Genomic DNA, 21463 nt, shown 5'->3' with positions numbered 1-21463 from the left:
TGAGACAAGGCTTTCTTAAGAGCAAACCGAGTCTGTCAGACAGTGTCAGGGTGTTGATCAGACCGACTAATTAATGCCTACCTAACCAAAGCCTGTATGGCCGAGTAGGGAGCCACAAGCAGATGGTACATGGGAGAAAAAACATTGACCAGACGGAGAAAATATCCAAAACATTGAGCCAATACAAAGTTACATTAACACTACTTTCCATCACTTGCATGCACATTGGAATCATCAGAGTGCATAGCCTACCCCTCGTCTCTGTAAGAGGAGCACATTATATAACTAAATGGACAGATCTCCCCCGAAAACTATTGATCCCAGTATTTATTGAGTTGTGGTGGTGGGCAAACCAACCAGTCATCCTCTAACTGACCCTGTCCCCAAACAGAAGGAGTGTGTTGGACAGGCACCGCTTCGATAGCCATTCATCACTGCTCTGTGTCCTTGTCTAGGAGTATTCAGCCATTTTACAGGAGGGACTGGAGAGGATCCCAGGGTGAAGTGGTAGCCTTCACTTTATAAATTGCTCAAAGCTTTAAAAAACACTAAATCAAATAAAAGCCTGAACTTTAGCAGCCAGTTCTCAGAGAGGATGATGTAAAACAATAAAAAATTAAAAAATACATGAAGTTAAAAATTATTCAATTATTCAAGCTTAATATTTAGAATAAGAATAATTGCCGTTTTTGTAATCATACATATATATTAGTGAGTCTCCTTGGAAAGACACAAAAAGGGGCAATCTGGGGTTGGTATATTCATTATACATTTATTTATGTATGATCTATAGCCAATCATTATATATATATTTTATGTATGATTCATAGCCAATTATTATATATATTTTAAGTATGGTCTATAGCCAATCATTATTGAAGAATCTAACTTAGAAATGCCTTATGAGCTTAGGTCAAATGTTGCACCCCATCAGAACCTTAAATAAGCTTATTTTAGTCCATTTATTTTTTTGTAAACAATGTATAACTTCAAAACATGTTTAACACTATCCCCTTGATCTCATGGAGGGTCAGTACTTACATCTATAGCTCTGTCTAGTCATTTGAGAGTGGTTACATTTCTCCATTCCTATCCTTCAGTTGTTTTAACCCCCCAAAAATTGTCAGGGTGAATGCTTTGCTGTTGTTTGAATGCCAGATTGCCCCTTTAACAATGGCTTATGTGATAAGATTAGTGTAGTGGTTCTGAAGGGTTAGAATGGCAGGAACAAAAGGTCAAAAGCTCAGCAGAGAAAGAGAGTGAAGAACTTACATGGCCATGAAGGTCCGTGTTCAACAGCATCAGAGCACATGTAAGGCAATGGGCTCCATCTGCAAAAATTAGGTTAATTAGTGAAGGCGAATTTTAGGAGTACCCATTTTAGCAATGACGGATGGTTGTTCTGTGCTCATATGTACATCAACAAATGTTTTTTTAATGTTATATTTCATGAGCAACGGGATACAGGTTGTGGTGCGTACTGTTGGTTAGACCAGCAAGGAACAAAAACATAGTTTTATCTTTCTCATGCTGCTGAAATGTCACATCATGCACAGATTTATAAAGATGCCCTCTAGAAAGGAACAAGTCCCCCCAATGAAGATCACTTCATCCATTTCTACATAGTGGTGTAACATCACTTCCATGGCAACGAGAGGACCGTTTTAGCTTTTACCCATACTGGTCAGAGGCTTGTTGTTACTAAGACTGTTGCTATGGAAGACATGACACTGGTATTGGGGGAGTACTGTAGACTGCATTTGAAGTTAAAAACCAATGCATTTGATTCCATTGAAATTGACATTGTTAGAAAGACTAGTCTAATATGACTACTGAGCCAATGAAGCTACACGATATAATCAAGCAATGAGGAACGAGGGGGAGTGGAATATGGCCAATATACCACGGCTAAGGGCTGTTCTTATGCACGACGCAAAGCGTATATCACACACACCCCCGAGGTGCCTTATTGCTATTATAAACTGGTTACCAATGTAATTAGAGCAGTAAAAAATATATATATATTTTGCCAATAGCCATGGTATACAGTCTCATATACCATGGCTGTCAGCCAATCAGCATTCAGGGCTGGCACCACCCAGTATAACTAGTGGAACTAACACAGCAAATAGTAACCCTTCAGCACACACTGAGATATGACAAAATCTTTGGTATGTCAGCCATTGGGTAAGCACTTTTCATATTGCCAGTCATTCAATCTTGTTTAATCACTCAAAACACTTGTCAAGTCATGTAGCATAGACACAAAGAAGTTAACAAGTACCTTGTGAGGAGATGACGGTGGGGTTACATTGATAGTACCTATTGGAAAAGTGGATCAAAACCCTTTCTCTCTCCTGGGTTTCGCCTATTAGTGCAAAAGCTTTCAAGAAAGATCTGAGGACACAGAAGCAGCAAGTCAGATGAAATGAAGAGCATACATCAATATCAGGGTTCGAAGAGGACCCTGGGTCTCTTGAGGAAAAACAAAACACTGGTCAAATCAAGATATAATTTATTTGGATTACCGGGGTGGCAGGCATTAAACGTCTATTTTTTGAGAAATGCCTTTGTTGCCTTCATGCTTGAACTAAATGTGTCAAATGGCTACAATAGTGATAAATGGTTACCTGAGAGATTGGTCCAATGTCATCCCTGTAAATTCAAAAAATGTAAGGTACTCTTCAGCAACCATCTTGCTGAAGTCATTGCTGTAAGAAAGAAAGATGATAGTGTTTAGATACACACCAAAGACCACAATTGCCAGTAACAAAACTCACAAGTAAATAGTTTATAGGTAACTGTTGCCTTGCCACGAGGATTCAAAACTCCCCACACACTACCCTGAAAGGGTCAAGGATCTCAGGCTCTCACTGGTTTGTACAGAGCCGTGTACAGAGCCGTGTACAGAGCACATCACTTTCATACCTAAAACACAGCAGGCCTTGACTTCTACACAGCGTTAGATTCATTGTTATTTAGAAGGGAAAAATACACTTGCGTTTCTATGAACGCCCACAGAGAAAAAAACCCTGTTCCAGTTTCAATCAACAAATGTACTGTAGAGGACAACTCCACTTTCTTCTAGCTCTACCTAGGGCTCTAGCTGGGGCTCTAGCTGGGGTTTTATCTGGGCTTTATCGGCTTGGCCCTAATTTATGTGCTCTGACACCTGGAGTTACATGGCAAATGGACCAGGATCAAAGGACAGTGCCCAAGGACTAGCCAAAATGCATCTGTTAAAGTATTCAGTGGACTGAATAATTCTATAGTATCCATCATATATGGTATCTGAAACTTGTTTACTCTAGATAACTGTTGTTATCCATGGATGCATGATCTCGGTGGTAACTTGCATCTGCACAGGGTGAACTCTGATTTACTATTACGCAAAGGGTTTTTGTCTTAGGAATTCTGTCTTGGTTTTATGTTGAAAGGTGACACCTTCAGAATTAAATGCCTTTGTTCTCTCTTATCCTGTACCCAGTCCACAGGGGAAGGTTATATGATCAAATCTCTTTGTTCATGCTTCGTCTTCCAAGTTCAGGATCTATACGCCTAGAAGTATGCTTTGTAAATTAAGCTTTACGCCTTGTATGTGAATCCATTCAGTGCACAATTTTAATACAATTTCTGCCTTTGATATAGACAATTCTCAGACAAATTCTTGCTAGTCAACGTCAACTCATTGCCTAATGCTTTGCTTGTATATTTTTTATTATCTTTATGGAATCAGAAAAACATTCTAATAGGCTAATTACAAGTCGCATGTTATGTATTTATAGTATCTTATATACTATATATATACTATATATATAGTATATAAGATACTATAAATATATATATATACACAATATATATAGTATATATATACATAGTATATATATATACACATAGTATATATATATACACATAGTATATATATATACACAATATATATATATAGTATATATATATATAAATATAGTATATATATATATATATATATGTATATATATATATAGTATATATATAGTATATATATATATATATATATATGTATATATATATGTATATATATATATAGTATATGTATATATATAGTATATATAGTATATATATATATAGTATATATATATATAGTATATATATATATAGTATATATATATAGTATATATATATATATACATATACACACACACCAAATATTACTGGCCACTACAGCTGTATCTGGGAATAGTCAGAATAAAGGACAAAGAAATGTAGGAGTTGGTTTCCTTGGCGACACAGACCACTGTATTTGATCAGAGACTCTCCTTAAAAATCTGTGTGCATCTGACAGCCAGTTCATTTTGGGGTTATTCCAATGAATACTAATAATAATTTGTAGAGTATATTCTCCACCCTCACCGCACACAGGAAAACAGGTAAAAACAACAAAAAGTAGAAAGGAAAAAAACTATGCATTAGGTTATATTTTGATGTCAAAGACAGACTAAGCAGACTAAGCAATCAAACAAAAGTTAGCTGGAGTAGGTCAGTCTTCAGTTGTTTTTAAATGAGGAAATTGAAGCTGCCTCCTTGACATGTGAAGGTTGAGTGTTGAAGAGCTGAGGGGACACGTGTGAAGGTTGAGTGTTGAAGAGCTGAGGGGACACGTGTGAAGGATGAGTGTTGAAGAGCTGAGGGGATACGTGTGCAGGTTGAGTGTTGAAGAGCTGAGGGGACACGTGTGCAGGTTGAGTGTTGAAGAGCTGAGGGGACACGTGTGCAGGTTGAGTGTTGAAGAGCTGAGGGGACACGTGTGCAGGTTGAGTGTTGAAGAGCTGAGGGGACACGTGTGCAGGTTGAGTGTTGAAGAGCTGAGGGGACACGTGTGAAGGATGAGTGTTGAAGAGCTGAGGGGATACGTGTGCAGGTTGAGTGTTCCAGAGCTGAGGGGACACGTGTGAAGGTTGAGTGTTGAAGAGCTGAGGGGACATGTGCGAAGGCCTCGTCACCCATGCTGCACAGGCTGTTTGACTCTGACTGTAGTGGGTGTACTGGGGAGTAGCTCTCCAGAATTTGGCATACGTATGTTGGTGCAATAGGTTTTATATAGAGCTCATAAAAGAACCCAAAGTCGCTGAGGATGGCAATTGACAAACAAAACAGCCCGAATACCATTTCATAACGTCTTACTAAAATATGCTAATAAGCCTAATTTGTTCTGCTCAATTTCCTAAGTGTAATTGAAATGATAATTGGTGGTGATTATCTAATTTGCCTCAATTCTCATCAGTTTGTCTTTTTGAAAAAAACTTTCCAATCTGAGCCTTCTGGCACAGCAGTCAAATTGCGCAACAGACCGGTCTGATGTTAATTATGCTACTCATTTCCACTAGCCTGGTCCCAGATCTGTTTTAAATTACCTTAGGAGTTGAAATGACAAAATAAAAACAAAAATCAGGGTCCAGGATACTATTCCAATGATTATTAGAAAGAGAGCAATAGTCTCCTTTTCTTTCTCCTATTGGTAACTGTAACAACCTAGCCAGCAACATTGTTGTCACAGTTTTTTTTTTTTTTCACATAACTTTTCTTGATCTTTGAGACACGTGATTTTGTCTCTGAGCGTTGGGCAGTGAGTGAAGCAGGCCAAGCTGTGTGACGTTGGGGCTTCAGTTGCAGTATTTACTTATGGTGGAAAACGTTGCAGGGGTTGTGGCAGCACTGATCCAAGATGCCTCTCTTAACCATCATATCCATCTGGTACTCTTCTACCTCATTCTCCTGGACCGATTTCAGCGAGAGGAACTCTGGAAGAAGATCTGAGTCTCTTTTGGCCTTTCTCTCCGCACACCAGGTAGAGGGCGTCCATCAGGTGAGTGCCACACAAGTACTGGGGGGGTGAGGGCAGCGTCCACAGCAGCTTGGAACAAGAGGCCTATGGGGGATGGTGGTGAAGCTCTGTAGTAAAGTAGCAGCAGAAATGCCAAAGGAAGGCTGGTTGAGGCAGAACAACCAGGTCCTCCCCCCCATTTACACCCATGGAGTAGACACGAATTTGCTCTTTGTCAGTTTCTGCGGAAAAGGGGAAGTCACTATGTGATCAAATGGTAAGTGACGATCCAATTGCTTGTCTCATTAGGCATGTTCGTCTTTGTAAGTGAGGGGAGTGGTCCAAGCGCGGGGCTGGTGAATGGGGCGTAATGAGGATGAGTGGCTCAGATGTCAAGAGGATTCAGGCATTGGTGGCCTATGCATGGCCCACCTTCTCCTGAATCAACCATACTAAAGAGCATTTGTTTGAAGGTAGCTAGTGCGAGACAGCTGGTGGCTCCAAGAGTGTTCTGAGTGTGTGTTAAAGTACTTGGTACCTTTTGGAGGTGAAGGTACTTAATAACCATATCCTTTTGAGGTGTTAGTGGGATGTTCCATGTTGACACATTGCTCATTAGCTGAATCTCTGAACATGTCAGATCTTGTGACAACTTCTTCAACAACGCACTCCAAGTTAATGTCATGGTTAAACTGAGACCGCTATATGACATTGGGGCAGCCGGTAGCCTAGCGCTTAGAGAGGTGAGCCAGTAACCGGAGGGCTGCCAGTTCGAATCCTGGGTCTGATGGGCTGGCAAACAGAGGGTTGCTGGAATCAAATCCTAGATGCCATTGCCTGCCATTGTGCAAGGCACTGAGCCCCTCACAAGGTGGAAGTCAAATTTCGATTGGACCTTGTGATCTTAATCTTAAATTGCCATGAACAGCAAGATAAACCACTATAGTACTGATCATCAATTCGTCATTTCTGCCCTGCTAGAGCTGTCCCAGTCAATTGTAAGTGCTGTTATTTTGAAGTGGAAACGTCTAAGAGCAACTACGACTCAGCTGCAACGTGATAGGCCACACATGCTCACAAAATGGGACTGCCCCGTGCTGAAGTGCATAAAAAGTGTCTGTCCTCAGTTGCAACACTCACTATCGAGTTCCAAACTGCCTTTGGAAGCAACATCAGCACAAGCATGGTTTGTCGGAATCTTCATGAAATGGGTTTCCATGGCCGAGCAGCCGCACACAAGCCTAAAATCCCCATGCGCAACGCAAAGCGTTGGCTGGAGTGGTGTAAAGCTCGCCGCCATTGGACTCTGGAGCAGGGGAAACGCGTTCCCTGGAGTGATGAATCACGCTTCACCATCTGGCGTTCCGACGGACGAATCTGGGTTTGGCGGATGCCAGGAGAACGCTACCTGCCCCAATGCATAGAGCCAACTGTAAAGTTTGGTGGAGGAGGAATAATGGTCTGGGGCTGTTTTTCATGGTTCGGGCTAGGTCCACGTAGTAATGTTCCAACATCTAGTGGAAAGCCTTCCCAGAAGAGTAGAGGCTGTTATAGCAGCAAAAGGGGGACCAACTCCATATTAATGCCTGTGATTTTGCAACGTAGTGCATCTTTAAGCATCTCACATCTGGTGAGGTTAGTAGCGAGTCATGTAGTAGAATCTAATCCTTGAGACAGGACAAGCATATCCTATTTCTTTGTAGTGCTTGTCACCACACACACATCAACCCTGGTGCAGCCTAGACACAAAATAATAATTTATAGAATGTGATATGTAATCAATACCACTGAGGGGTCAAATTTTGGGGCATTTTGAAGTGTTTGTCTGACAGGCCTGTGAGAGGTGTGTGTGTGTGTGCTGCGGTTATTGCAGGTGGAGAGGAGGTGCTGCTATTTTTCTGGAGTGAGGGGGTGTATAAAAGGATTGGGGTCCTAGAGGCAGAACAGCTGCACCCCAGGGCAACGTTCAGGCCTGGCAGGGAAGCAGACCCGCAGCATTAGGAAATTGGATGAGTCGCTAGAACCAAAGGAAATCCTGGCCAAAGCTAAATTCCAAATGGCACCCTATGCCCTGTTTAGTCCACTCCTTTTGACCAGGGCCCATAGAGCTAGTGTCAAAAGGAGTGCGCTAAATAAGGAGGCATTGGCGACGCAACTAGAAAGTGATGAGACCACAAATGCATAAATTAAGCAAAGACCAAGCCTGTATTGGCGGCTGTTTAGCCAGGACTATTTTTGATGCCAGCATGCAAATAAAATACTGGATTTTTGCATGTGTGGGATTTCTAGGGTTGGGAGATCGTGTTTGTTGACCTTTCATTGACTCATCACAAATGGTAAGAAATTCATAACTATCCGCACCACAACATTTTCAGCAAAGAGCAGTAATTTCCCTGTCAAAAACTGTGTTTTAGATAAGCAGTGATATTATGCTAGTAAACAAACAAACGCCAGCTAACTCTGTAGCCATAGATTGTGCACCTTCCATTGTTTAGCTAAGTAGCTAGCTGGTTGATGGTTTTCCTTATGTAAGCAGAACAGATGAAAGCAATATTCACCTCCACAAATGCTGTTTACATTGATATCCATACTGAATAAAGCAGTTAAGGGGCCTTGTGGGCACCCTTATATTTTTCACTTAATTTAAGGGGGAAATTCACCTTAAAATGTTTTGCGCATCTAACTTAAAGGAAACTAAGAGAAAAGGGTGAAATTAACTGAAGATGTTTCATGCAACAGACTCCAGGTCCTTGGCCACAGAGTCTGAGAAGGAGTGGAGAAGACCTGAGTTAGGTAACAACAGTGGAGGACATGAAGGAGACCTGGTTTAGGTAACAGTAGAGGGTAGGACACACTCACTTCTTTCCCAGGTGCTTGGCCACGTCGGAGCGGCGAAAGCCCTCCAGGTGGTAGAGCCGTCGTGCGAGGCGCTGGGCCCCCTCTTGGTCTCCTCGGTTTCCATTGAGCAGAGTGTCTGTGCTGTCCTTCAGCCGCTCCGTGCTGCCCATGTCTGAGTCCCAGTCCGACAGCGCCGTCTTCAGCCCTGCATCACTGCTGGGAGAGAAGGATGGAAGAGATGAGGAGAAATATAAAGCGAGCAAGAGGGAGAGTGAAAGAGATGTTTATCAGGGCACAATAACCAAGCATTACCCCAAACACAAATAACCCTGGTCAAACCTGTCAACACACAAATCTAGAACGTAGAGCACACCTTGAAGGGCTTGCAATGGGGATCACACACTGAAAAGCTTGGTCCCAGAAACGTATAGATTAATCATGTCAAACTAGGGCCGTATTCATTCATGGAAAAACTAAAACATGCATTTCTAAAAATTGACAAGTTTGGTTTGTCCCTCCCAGGGACAAACCTGGGGGGTTTGTCCCTCCCAGTTTCAACCTGTTAGACCAGTTCTGTGCTTTTCAAACCAGTTCTGTGCTTTTCAATCCAGTTCTGTGCTTTTCAATCCAGTTCTGTGCTTTTCAATCCAGTTCTGTGCTTTTCAATCCAGTTCTGTGCTTTTCAATCCAGTTCTGTGCTTTTCTTCTGCCTGACACTCATTTGAAACGTTTCATATAAACTCCTTGGAGACATCAGATTGCAGTGACAGTGGAGCCTGGGAGTCAAGTGCTTATTTTGTAGTTTGCCTTTCATTCCTGACAATGTCATGTCAATTGCTTTTACCTGCTGGGAAGATAATGGCTGCACATTAAGTTCATGCTGATGGGTGAAAGAAAGACAGACTGTGATGGTGGCAGTATTAGCACTGGGATCACCTTCCCATTGACCCAATATTAGAAGTGACGCCAAGTACAAATAGTGTACTTGCTAGGCTAAATACAGTAGATTGTCTTTCAAACGAGTCCAGCCTGTCAATTAACAACCATTTCTTATTTATAATGACGATCTGTACCTAGACTAAGAAAGGAATCCATCTTACATCTAACCAGACAGTCCAACATTTAAAAATAATACAAAATCACCATGAGTGGGCATCAGGGGGGGGATCCTCAAACTAGATCAGTGAGATGATGTAATGGGGTATATGCAGTATCTAAACCCAGTACTGGATCAGAGGAGCAGGTTCTGCTGCCTCACAGAACACAGTGGATCCACTCATAACACAGAGAGAGAAAAGAGGGAATGACAAGGACGAGCTAGAACCAGCCATTAGGGAGTACTCGCACAGGGCCGGCCCTGATGAGAGGCGGTGTCAGTAGCAATTAAGCTGTAACATCCAGGGTGTGTGTGTGTGCTGCTCGGTCCATTTCTCTCCAGCAAGGCTGGCACAGCGGGCAGGTGGCATGATGAACCATGATGAATGGTAAGCGATTTGGATGTTGCACAAGGACAACCGCTAAATAAAAAAAACGTAATTTGAACAAAACTGTAGAGTTGAGAAACAACTTGAGTTCCTAACTTCTGTGCAAATGTTGGCCTACTGTAAATTGGTTCATTGGTAGTAACACAATTAATTGCATCACTCTCAGGCGTAAAATCCTAGTCATTGGAGCACAATATCCAGTAATGGAGTTGAAAGGTCAGCTGGTACGAAAGGTCTATTTCTATCAGCCATACTGCACCAGGAACTTAGGACAACTGCAATCCTAATGTGCTTAATAAGAGTGGATAACATGGAGCAATACCACGACTGAGCTTATAAATTAAAACAATATAGCCAGTCAAGAGTTGGTGGGCTTTTTCAACACTGTACTGGGTAAAAAAGAAAGCCCAATATTTTATACTGCACTGCCACCTGTTGATCGTACAAGCACACAGCAGTACAATAGCCTACATTTCTATTACATAGACCTATGTTTTTAATGTTTGGAAATTACAATGTACTACTATTGCAATTAAACCACTGCAAAAAAAGGGACGTGTGGAAGACAGAGCAAAACGAGTCAAACTAAATGGCCCTGTTTATCCAGAGGAGCATTCAGTTGGGAACAATTTGGAACAGCATGTGAAATAGGTTCATGATATATAGAGGTATCATGCCAGCTCGATTCAGGACATTTAGAAGTGTAACTATCTGCAACATTTGTATACTGAACGTGGCCCTGAACATCAGGCAGGACTAGAGAAGGTCACTGTAACAGCGTTTCCCATTTGCATCCCATTTCCCTACATCAACATACCAGTGTTTAATCCCATCATTTTACTATAACCCACTGCTCTAAAAACAAACAAAAAATTGTTTAATACACTGTCTAGTGCTGTGTGTGTGTGTGTGTGTGTGTGTGTGTGTGTGTGTGTGTGTCTGCCTGACTTTTTTTATATTAAGCAACAGTAAATGTATCATACCCACTACCACCTGGATGGATGGCACGCATCATACCCACTACCACCTGGATGGATGGCACGCATCATACCCACTACCACCTGGATGGATGGCACGCATCATACCCACTACCACCTGGATGGATGGCACGCATCATACCCACTACCACCTGGATGGATGGCACGCATCATACCCACTACCACCTGGATGGATGGCACGCATCATACCCACTACCACCTGGATGGATGGCACGCATCATACCCACTACCACCTGGATGGATGGCACGCATCATACCCACTACCACCTGGATGGATGGCACGCATCATACCCACTACCACCTGGATGGATGGCACGCATCATACCCACTACCACCTGGATGGATGGCACGCATCATACCCACTACTACCTGGATGGATGGCACGCATCATACCCACTACCACCTGGATGGATGGCACGCATCATACCCACTACCACCCGGATGGATGGCACGCATCATACCCACTACCACCTGGATGGATGGCACGCATCATACCCACTACCACCTGGATGGATGGCACGCATCATACCCACTACCACCCGGATGGATGGCACGCACTTTTTGCACCAAAGTACGTTCATCTCTAGAAGACAGTACGCGTCTCCCTCCTGAGCGGTATGACGGCTGCATGTTCCTATGGTGTTTATACTTGTGTATACTTGCGAACGTGGTACCTTCAGGCTTTTGGAAATTGCTCTCAAGGATGAACCAGACTTGTGGAGGTCTACAATTTTTTTTCTGAGGTCTTGGCTGATTTCTTTTGATTTTCCCATGATGTCAAGCAAAGAGGCACTGAGTTTGAAGGTAGGTACATCCACAGGTACACCTCCAATTGACTCAAATTATGTCAATTAGCCTATCAGAAACTTCTAAAGCCATGACATAATTTTCTGGAATTTTCCAGGCTGTTTAAAGGCACAGTCAACTTAGTGTATGTAAACTTCTGACCCACTGGAATTGTGATACAGTGAATTATAAGTTAAATAATGTGTCTGTAAACAATTGTTGGAAAAACTACTTGTGTCATGAACAAAGTAGATGTCCTAACAGACTTGCCAAAACTATAGTTTGTTAACGAGTTTCAATGACTCCAACCTAAGTGTATGTAAACTTTGACTTCAACTGTGCCCCCAACCAGAAGCCATGAATTACAGGCAACATTCACACTGAGTCAAAGGGTAGAGCTGCCCCTTTCAAGGAGTGGGACTCTAACCCGGAAGCTTGTAAGAAATCCCACTATACCCTCCGACGAACCATCAAACAGGCAAAGTGTCAATACAGGACTAGGATCGAATCATACTACACCAGCTCCGACCCTCGTCGGATGTGGTAGGGCTTGCAAACTATTAGACTACAAAAAGGAAGCACAGCCGAGAGATGCCCAATTACACGATCCTACCAGATGAGCTAAATAACTTCTATGCTCGCGTCGAGGCAAGTAACACTGAAACATGCATGAGAGCATCAGCTGTTCCGGACGACTGTGATCACACTCTCCGCAGCCGATGTGAGTAAGAGCTTTAAACAGGTCAACATTCACAAAGCCGCAGGGCCAGATGGATTACAAGGACGTGTCCGCCGAGCATGCGCTGAACAACAGGCAAGTGTCTTCACTGACATTTTCTACCTCTCCCTCAAAGCTCATCAATAAGCTACGGATCCTGGGACTAAACACCTCCCTCTGCAACTGGATCTTGGACTTCCTGATGGTGCTGCCCCCAGGTGGTAAGGGTAGGTAACAACACATCCGCCACACTGATCCTCAACAGGGGGGCCCCTCAGGGGTGTGTGCTCAGTCCCCTCCTGTACACTCATGACTGCACAGCCAGGCACAACTCCAACACCATCATTAAGTTTGCTGATGACACAAGTGGTAGGCTTGATCACCGACAACGATGAGACAGCCTGTAGGGAGGTCAGAGACCTGACAATGTGGTGCAAGGAAAACAGCCTCTCCCTCAATGTGATAAAGACAACGGAGATGATTTTTGACTACAGGAAAAGGAGGACCGAGCACACACCTATTCTCATCGACGGGGCTGTAGTGGAGCAGGTTGTAAGCTTCAAGTTCCTTGGCGTCCACATCACCAAACTAACATGGTCCAAGCACACCAAGACAGTCGTGAAGAGGGCACGACAAAACCTATTCCCCCTCAGGAGACTGAAAAGATTTGGCATGGGTCCTCAGATCCTCAAAAGGTTTTACAGCTGCACCATCGAGAGCATCCCGATGGGTTTCATCACTGCCTGGTATGGCAACTGCTCGGCCTCCGACCGCAAGGCACTACAGAGGGTTGACCAATTGTGATTTTTCAACACCGATGCCGATTATTGGATGACCAAAAAAGCAGATAAGGATTTATTTGTAATAATGACAATTACAACAATACTGAATGAACACTTATTTTAACTTAATATAATACATCAATAAAATCAATTTAGCCTCAAGTAGATAATGAAACATGTTCAATTTGGTTTAAATAATGCAAAAACAAAGTGTTGGAGAAGAAAGTAAAAGGGTAATATGTGCTATGTAAGAAAGCTAACATTTAAGTTCCTTGCTCAGAACATGAAAGCCGGTGGTTCCTTTTAACATGAGTCTTCAATATTCCCAGGTAAGAAGTTTTAGGTTGTAGTTATTATAGGACTATTTCCCTCTATACCATTTGTATTTCATTAACCTTTGACTATTGGATGTTCTGATAGGCACTATAGTATTGCCAGTGTAACAGTATAGCTTCCGTCTCTCTCCTCGCTCCTCCCTGGGCTCGAACCAGCAATACAACGACAAAAGCCACGCTCGAAACAGCGTTACCGATGCAGAGCAAGGGAAACAACCACAGGCTCAGAGCAAGTGACGTTTGAAACGCTATTAGCGTGCGCTAACTAGCCAGCCATTTCACTTCGGTTACACCAGCCTCATCTAGGGAGTTGATAGGCTTGAAGTCATAAACAGCGCAATGCTTGACGCACAACGAAGAGCTGCTGGCAAAACGCACGAAAGTGCTGTTTGAATGAGTGTTCACGCACCTGCTTCTGCCTACCACCGCTCAGTCAGATACTTGTATGCTCAGTCAGATTATATTGCAACCTCCCCCCCCCCCCTCCCCTTCTACGCTGCTGCTGCTACTCATTATCTATGCATTGTCACTTTAATAACTCTACCTACATGTACATATTACCTCGACACCGGTGCCCCCACACATTGACTCTGTACAGGCACCCACTGTATAAAGCCCTGCTATTGTTATTTACTGCTGCTCTTTAATAATTTCTTATTCTTATCTCTTGCTTTTTGGGGGGTATTTTCTTAACTACATTGTTGGTTAAGGGCTTGTAAGTAAGCATTTCACTGTAAGGTCTACACCTGTTGTATGTGGCGCATGTGACAAATAACATTTGATTGACACGCATCATACCCATTACCGCTTAGACTAGATGGACAACACACATCACACCTATTACCACCTAGATGGATTACTTTTTCACAGCAGCCACAATAAGAGATCCTGGGAGACTAAAAGGGGGAGCTTGTCCAGTGATCCTGAGAGACTAAAAGGAGGAGCTTGGCCAGCGCCTTTTACTAATTTTGATGGAGTGAGATGTGTACTGGATCCGAACGACAGGCGCTCCACCCACGGCAGTGTTATACTTGGAAAGCTCTCTGGCAGAGCCAGAGGCCCCAGGGCTAAAGAGCTGGACGGATATATATGAGCTGCATCACAAACTGAACCCTATATAGTGTACTAAGTAGTAAGGGGAGGGATGTGGAGACGCACTCCACTTTGACACCATCCTCTGACTCATCCTCAAAACACTCGTTGCTATGCAGAATTGTTTTTATGCGAGGCAACAACTTGTATTGATCTGTGAAATGGTGCTAGGTTACAAGAAAAGGGTTATTTTTGAGTTCTTAGTGCCTTCAGAAATTACAGCCCGAATTAAAAAAATGTATTAAATATATCTCCCCCCCTCACCCACAAACACATGACAAAGTCAAAACATGTTTAGAAATTGTAGCTAATTTATTGAAAATTAAATCTCATTCAAATACGTATTCAATCCTGAGCCAATAAATGTTAGAATCACCTTTGGCAGTGATTACAGCTACGAATCCTTCTTGGTTGCACACCTGGATTGTACAATTGCCCATTATTCTTGTTAAAATTCTTCAAGCTCTGCCAAGGTGGTTGTTGATCAATGCTAGACTGCCATTTAAGTCTTGCCATTGATTTTCAAGCTGATTTAAGTTAAAACTGTAATTAGGCCACTCAGGAACATTCACTGTCATCTTGGTGACCAACTCCAGTGTATATTTGGCCTTGGGTTTTAGGTTATTGTCCTGCTGAAAGGTGAATGTCTCCCAGTGTCTGTTGGAAAGCAGACAGAACCAGGTTTTCCTCTAGGATTTTGTCTGTGCTTATAGTTGTATTCCATTTATTTGTATCCCCCCCAAAAAACTGGCCAGTCCTTAACGATTACATACCCATTACATGATGCAGCCACCCCCATGTTTGACAATATGAAGAGTGGTACTCAGTGATGTGTTGGATTTGCCCTAAATATAATGCTTTGTATTCAGAACAGTATTTGCAGTATTACTTAAGTTCCTTGTTGCAAACAGGATGAATATTTTGGAATATTTATGTTCTGTACAGGCTTCCTGTTTTTCACTGTCATTTAGGTTAGTATTGTGAAGTAACTACAATGTTGTTAGTCCATCATCAGTTCTCATATCACAACCATTAAACTCTGGAACTGTTAGAAGTCACCATTGGCCTCATGGTGAAATCCCTGAGCTGTTTCCTTCTCTCCGGCAACAGAGTTAGGAAGGACACCTGCATCTTCATAGTGACTGGGTGTATTGATACACCATCCAAAGTGTAATTAATAACTTCACCATAGCCAAATGTCTACTTTATTTTTTACACATCTACCAATTGGTGCCCTTCTTTGCGAGGCATTGGAAAACCTCATGGTGTTTGTGATTGAATCTGTTCCTTAAATTCCCTACTTGATTGAGGGACCTTCAGGATAATTGTATGTGTAGGGTACAGAGATGGGGTAGTTATTCAAAAATCATGTTAACCACTTTTATTGAAAATAGAATGAGTCCATGAAACTTGTGAAGCACATTTCTACTCCTGAACTTATTTAGGCTTGCCATAACAAAGGGGTTGAATACTTAGTCTGATGACATTTCAGCTTTACATTTATTAAAATTTCTAAAATAATCTAGAAAAATTAAAAATATGTCCACCTTCAAATGATGGTGTATTGTGTAGCTCAGTGACACAAAAACCTTATTTAATCTATTTTCAATTTAGGCTATAACGTGTGGATAAGTAAAAGGGTGTGAACACTTTCTGAAGGAACTGTATACTGTGAAAATACGGAACGGTTTCAATTCCAGCACCACAGCCCTAGTGAAGAATTCACATTCCTGGGTCAGTGGAGCAATGTAAGACAAACAGAAATTCACTATTGAAGGTTAGACAAACCAAGTCTTTCATAGTTCTGCATTTAACTGAGCAAATGGTAGTCACACGTTAAAGTAAACTGATTGTTTAGCACAAAAAGACAGCCTTTGTTTCAATAACTGTCTATTGAGTAGAGGCCCAAGTACTTAAACCTTTATTTTTATACAACCAATAACTGAAGTTGTCCAGCCAATACAGTGACCCCAAAACATATATTTCTAGAGCTATGCACCAACCAAAACTATAATAAAGCTATACAAAGAGAAGTCTTTTTTGAAACTATGATTTTTCATTAGGGAGTTCACAGTGCGTTTTAGATTGTGGATCTGGCACTAAACGCAATGTAAAATAACACAGATGTGTTTGAGGGAAACAATTAGTGAAAATACTTTCTGCTGCCCGAGCCGAATCCTTAAAATGTCACCTAAACACAATCTGGCTGCTTGCACTATGGAACCGTGGCACTACTAATCATGGTATTTACAGGACATGAATGCCCTTGGTTTCAATTATTTAATTTAGAAAAAGCTTACTGAAAATACATTGAGGCCATGACAGAAAAGGTGAACTTGCTCAGGAGTGCAGTCTACTCTATCATCTTATAACTCCAACACTTCCCAATTTGATTTCTTAACAAATATGGCTACAACTTCTGCTAAGTAAAATGTAGGTTTGTGCCATTATCTATGAAACAGCGTTTGTCGGCACCAGCCTGGGGTGTTACTGACAGATGTTGCGCAGAAGGTTGGTCCATTTATTCAGTTCTCCTCAAGTGCTTGATTTAATGTCAGCACTCCTCCGACCATAGCAATGGACCACTGTTTACTTGACCTAGCACATTCATCTCGTAGGCATGTGTCCTAAAAAAGCATGCTTGAATTCATACACAAAGGTTATCCGTGAGTGAGTGAAAGTTAAGGATGCTGTTCTAGATATCTACCACTGTGTGGCACAACTAAGTGAAAGCCAAGGGAGATTCAGCTTCATCTATTGTACAGCTGCCCGATGGGTTATAAAGGTTTATCCTCTTGTTCCTCAGAAATCACCTCATTCAACTGTATTGCTAGACATGGACTACAAACTTGTTTCTTCAAATTGGACATCGCTTCACTGACTCATCCCTCAAGGAGTTACCTAGGCAACACGCTATGCCAGGTATTCTTTGCAAATCCAATGCAATACATCAAAGAATGTCTGGCATTCTTCACTCAGGATAGCCCAGCATAAGCACACACACAGTCCAGTTGATATAGCCAGATAAAAACACATACTATACAGCCTTTTCAATATAGCTTCTCAGTCAACTGGACTTTTTAGAGTATTTGTGAGTCAAAAGAGGTTATTTGCATGTGTCATTTTGCCAATTACAAAATAGTAGCAGGAAGAGCTTATCGTTAAGACATCTAAAATGTTAATAGGAAATAAGCAGACAAAAGATCATCAAAAGCTTGAATGTATGACTATTTCAGTCAAAGCATCCATGGCATTAGTAATGTGAAAGCAGAACACACTAAATTGACAGTGGTTGACTGATGAATCCCTGACGTGGAGCAAAACAATTGGTGTGAATCGTAAGGAAATAATTGAATAATTTAAATAGTTTTTCATAAATGCAACCATGAACTGCACGTGTCGTTTGATTGAAACGTATCGTTTAATTATAGACAATGAAACAGAAAGCTGGTTTGGTAATCACGTGCTTCGTTCTGACTGTCACGCAATTCCAGGGTAATAAAGAATGTATTTTCTTATTTTGAAAGGATATTCACTAAAACAACGAATATATGTCATGATTCCATGCACTAAAAAAAGACAACCAAAAGAGCTCAGTTTAGTGAGTAACGTTAGCGGCACAAATGTTACCGTTGAACGTTACATGGGCTGCGTTAAATCAGGCAGACCAATTCTGATATTTTCTCAATAGGTATTTTGACCAACCAGAACAGTTCTGTAAAAAAAATCTGATGTGTTTAGTCAATAGACCAATTAGTGGAAAAATATCAGATTTGGGCTGCCCGTCTAAACTTAGCCTTAGTTGTTTCGTGAAGTGAGAAATTAGACATTACTGAGAGAATAAACCTGTTGAAAATCTCTCAAAAGGAAACTCCTAAACTCCACCCTCCTAAAAAGACAACAGTGTAGCCTATTTGCCAATTTGTAACTGTGCCATGGATAATCTCACCTTCCAAACATTCCTGCGTCCCGTCGGTTATACGTCACATTTGGTGAGTTGTTGGTTTTGTGTTTCATGCGAGTAAATAGCACTAAATCGTCTCATCGCAAGTTCGAATTCAATTGACCACCGTGTCAGCGTTTCATCCAACAACAAAAAAAACTTTACCTGCTGCGAGATTGTGCACAGATATCCAACAATTAAGTCTGAAAACGTTGCTTTAAAAATACTACGGAAAGTTATTCGCGTGCATTCCAGTCCACATGTATAGAGTGCAGCTCGGGCTGTGTATTAGTACCGCGCGCAGTCCACAATACGTTTGTTCAACGAAGAAGAAAATACTTTTACTTTGTTGAATCTCGGCTCATCTCCTACTAGGCTGAAATCTGGAGGCATTTCCCACAAACCATTGCATCCAGATAGCAAGTACCGAAAGAAGAGAGTCCCGTCAGAGAGCAAGAGGCGAAGCGAGAAGGTTCACTCCCGTCAAAATCTGTCCACGATATGCAGACCGCCTGCCTTCCCGCCTTTGGGACAACGACTCTCATTGTTAAAGCGGAAACAAGATAGTCTCGTCATTATACAGCATCTCTGGTCCCGTGCATTGAAACACACATCAAACAGAGAAAGTTATAACATCCTGCCTCCCCGCGAGTGCAGCACAACTTCCCCTTCAGCTGAATAGGCAAAGAGTGTAAGAACAGAAGTAATGAAAGACGGATGCTGAAAATGAACACTTCAATCTGCTCATCCATCGGACTTGCCCAAGTATATCTAATTTATGTTAATGGTTATGTTAATGATATGGTTTGGCATTCTCCATCTTTGGGATTGACATGGACAATAAACTATTCCTCATTTTAATCGACTGCATTTTGTCTGATGAGTCATACCAAAACAAACCTCCATTTTAAAGCAGTAAAGCCTCTTATATAGGTCTAAACTAGCAAAGAAAACACAGAGACCATTTCTCGACCACAGTAACCCTTATTTCAGCCAAACAGGCAATAACAAAAATACACAGTTGATCCTCCTGGGATCAAGATAGAGACAAAACAAACCATTTGCATACAGCCAGTGTATAATCAGCATTTAGAAGGCTTTTACTGAGCATTGAAATCATGTGTCATTTGGTCTGAAAATGAGAAACCACTGCAATTACAGAACCAACTCATCTGTGACGTTGGGTTGGATGTTCCTCAATTCTGTCAAGTTAAGGTTGCAACATTTTGGAATATCAAAACGAAATTAACCTTTAATTTGAATGACAATGAATAATCAAGAACATCAGAATCTGCACTAAAACATAGGCCTAAGCCTATTGCATGAAAACCCTCCAACAAAACAGAGCTTTAAAGAAAAAACATGTCGTACACAAGCTCATCGTCTAATAAAGCAAATGACAGACCCTTAAACCATTAAATGATCTATAACATAAACAAACCCCAGCTTAAGCTTTCAGAGACAGATAAAGTAAGCTGACCACGCTCTGGTGATTGACCATTGAAACACCACAAGGGGAAACCAGCATGCGAATGTGGTGTTTGAGTAGGTCATTTTTTGGTGAATGGATAACTTGAATGCCTCCTCTACTCTCCAATGATTGTCTCTCTGTCACTGTCTGTAACCACAGGCAGACCAAGCCAGCGGTGTTCTGCTCTGTATTCCCAAGTCTCCAGAGGGTGTGTCCAAAAACAGCTGCCGAGAGATTTCCCAGCAATGACTCACTGTCGTCTCGCCCATCCATGGTCTCACTCGTCTCATTAGACGTCCTGGAGGCCTCCTCCATCTGGGACAATGAAGGATCAGGAGCCTGTGCACCAAATGGCACCCTATTCCCTGTGTAGTGAAATACTTTTGAACAAGGCCCATAGAGCCTATATGGTTCTGGTCGAAAAGTAGTGCACTATACAAAGAATAGGGTGCTATTTGGGGCACAAATGGTACTGTTGAAAAACCAGTAGCAGTTTCTAGAACCAATAGTAGAAATTACTACAACCAACAGAGAAGCAATTGCTAGAGCCAACAGAGTAGAAGTTACTAGAGCCAACATAGTAGCAGTTACTAGAACCAACAGAGTAGAAGTTGCTAGAGCCAACAGAGTAGAAGTTACTAGAGCCAACAGAGTAGCAGTTACTGGAACCAACAGAGTAGCAGTTACTAGAGCCAACAGAGTAGAAGTTACTGGAGCCATCAAGAATATGCAATTTAATTTCTTCTGCTTAGCAGTACATTTTTCAGTGGGGCGCTCTCACGAGCACCATTTGAGCTGCACTAAAGAGCTGTCACATGGACTAACTAAACGTTATTAATATTGCATTTGAACTTAACTCGGATGAAATGAATCTATTCTCATTGTCCACAAACGGGGAGGATCACTTAATGCTTAGCAGCGTTTATGTCTGCATGTGGCAGAAGATCAAATCCTTTTCAAATCATAGTCTGACACCAGCACGTCTCAATCCCTACTTTCTCAAACCTCCTCCAACACCATAGTCTTTTTACATCACCGTTTTGCAATTACTACATTGATTGACAGATAAAACTCTGTCACAGTCACTAAAACTGTCTGACACTGGTTCATAAAAAAACATGTAGAAAGGGGGGGGGGTATCAAAATCAATCAGCGTATTCATTCATTACTGTACATGACCTATGGGGAAAAATCAACCCACCTAATGTTACCAGTA

The 21463-nt window shown here is 41.8% G+C and overlaps 1 protein-coding gene across 4 annotated transcripts in view; it reads right to left on the bottom strand.

Annotated features, from left to right (window-relative positions):
• Positions 1-21463, bottom strand: part of psd3l (pleckstrin and Sec7 domain containing 3, like) — a 151352-nt gene that overhangs the window by 67211 nt on the left and 62678 nt on the right. For 3 of the 4 annotated variants that reach the window (XR_010463741.1, XM_029646831.2, XM_029646845.2), the window contains 4 exons: positions 8660-8854; positions 2631-2711; positions 2285-2397; positions 1273-1331 (listed from right to left, as the gene is read on the bottom strand). Coding sequence is in view for 3 of the 4 variants with exons in the window: in XM_029646831.2 (XP_029502691.1) it covers positions 1273-1331; positions 2285-2397; positions 2631-2711; positions 8660-8854 (448 nt within the window). In the remaining variant the exon portion in view is untranslated. The remainder of the gene's footprint in view (positions 1-1272; positions 1332-2284; positions 2398-2630; positions 2712-8659; positions 8855-21463) is intronic. The other variant, XM_029646839.2, reaches the window with a different exon arrangement.

Source organism: Oncorhynchus nerka, linkage group LG4 (assembly GCF_034236695.1).
Source record: "Oncorhynchus nerka isolate Pitt River linkage group LG4, Oner_Uvic_2.0, whole genome shotgun sequence".
Classification (NCBI taxonomy): domain Eukaryota; kingdom Metazoa; phylum Chordata; class Actinopteri; order Salmoniformes; family Salmonidae; genus Oncorhynchus; species Oncorhynchus nerka.
Note: the sequence above shows the minus strand (reverse complement) of the source record. Positions and strands in the feature narration are given on the sequence as shown.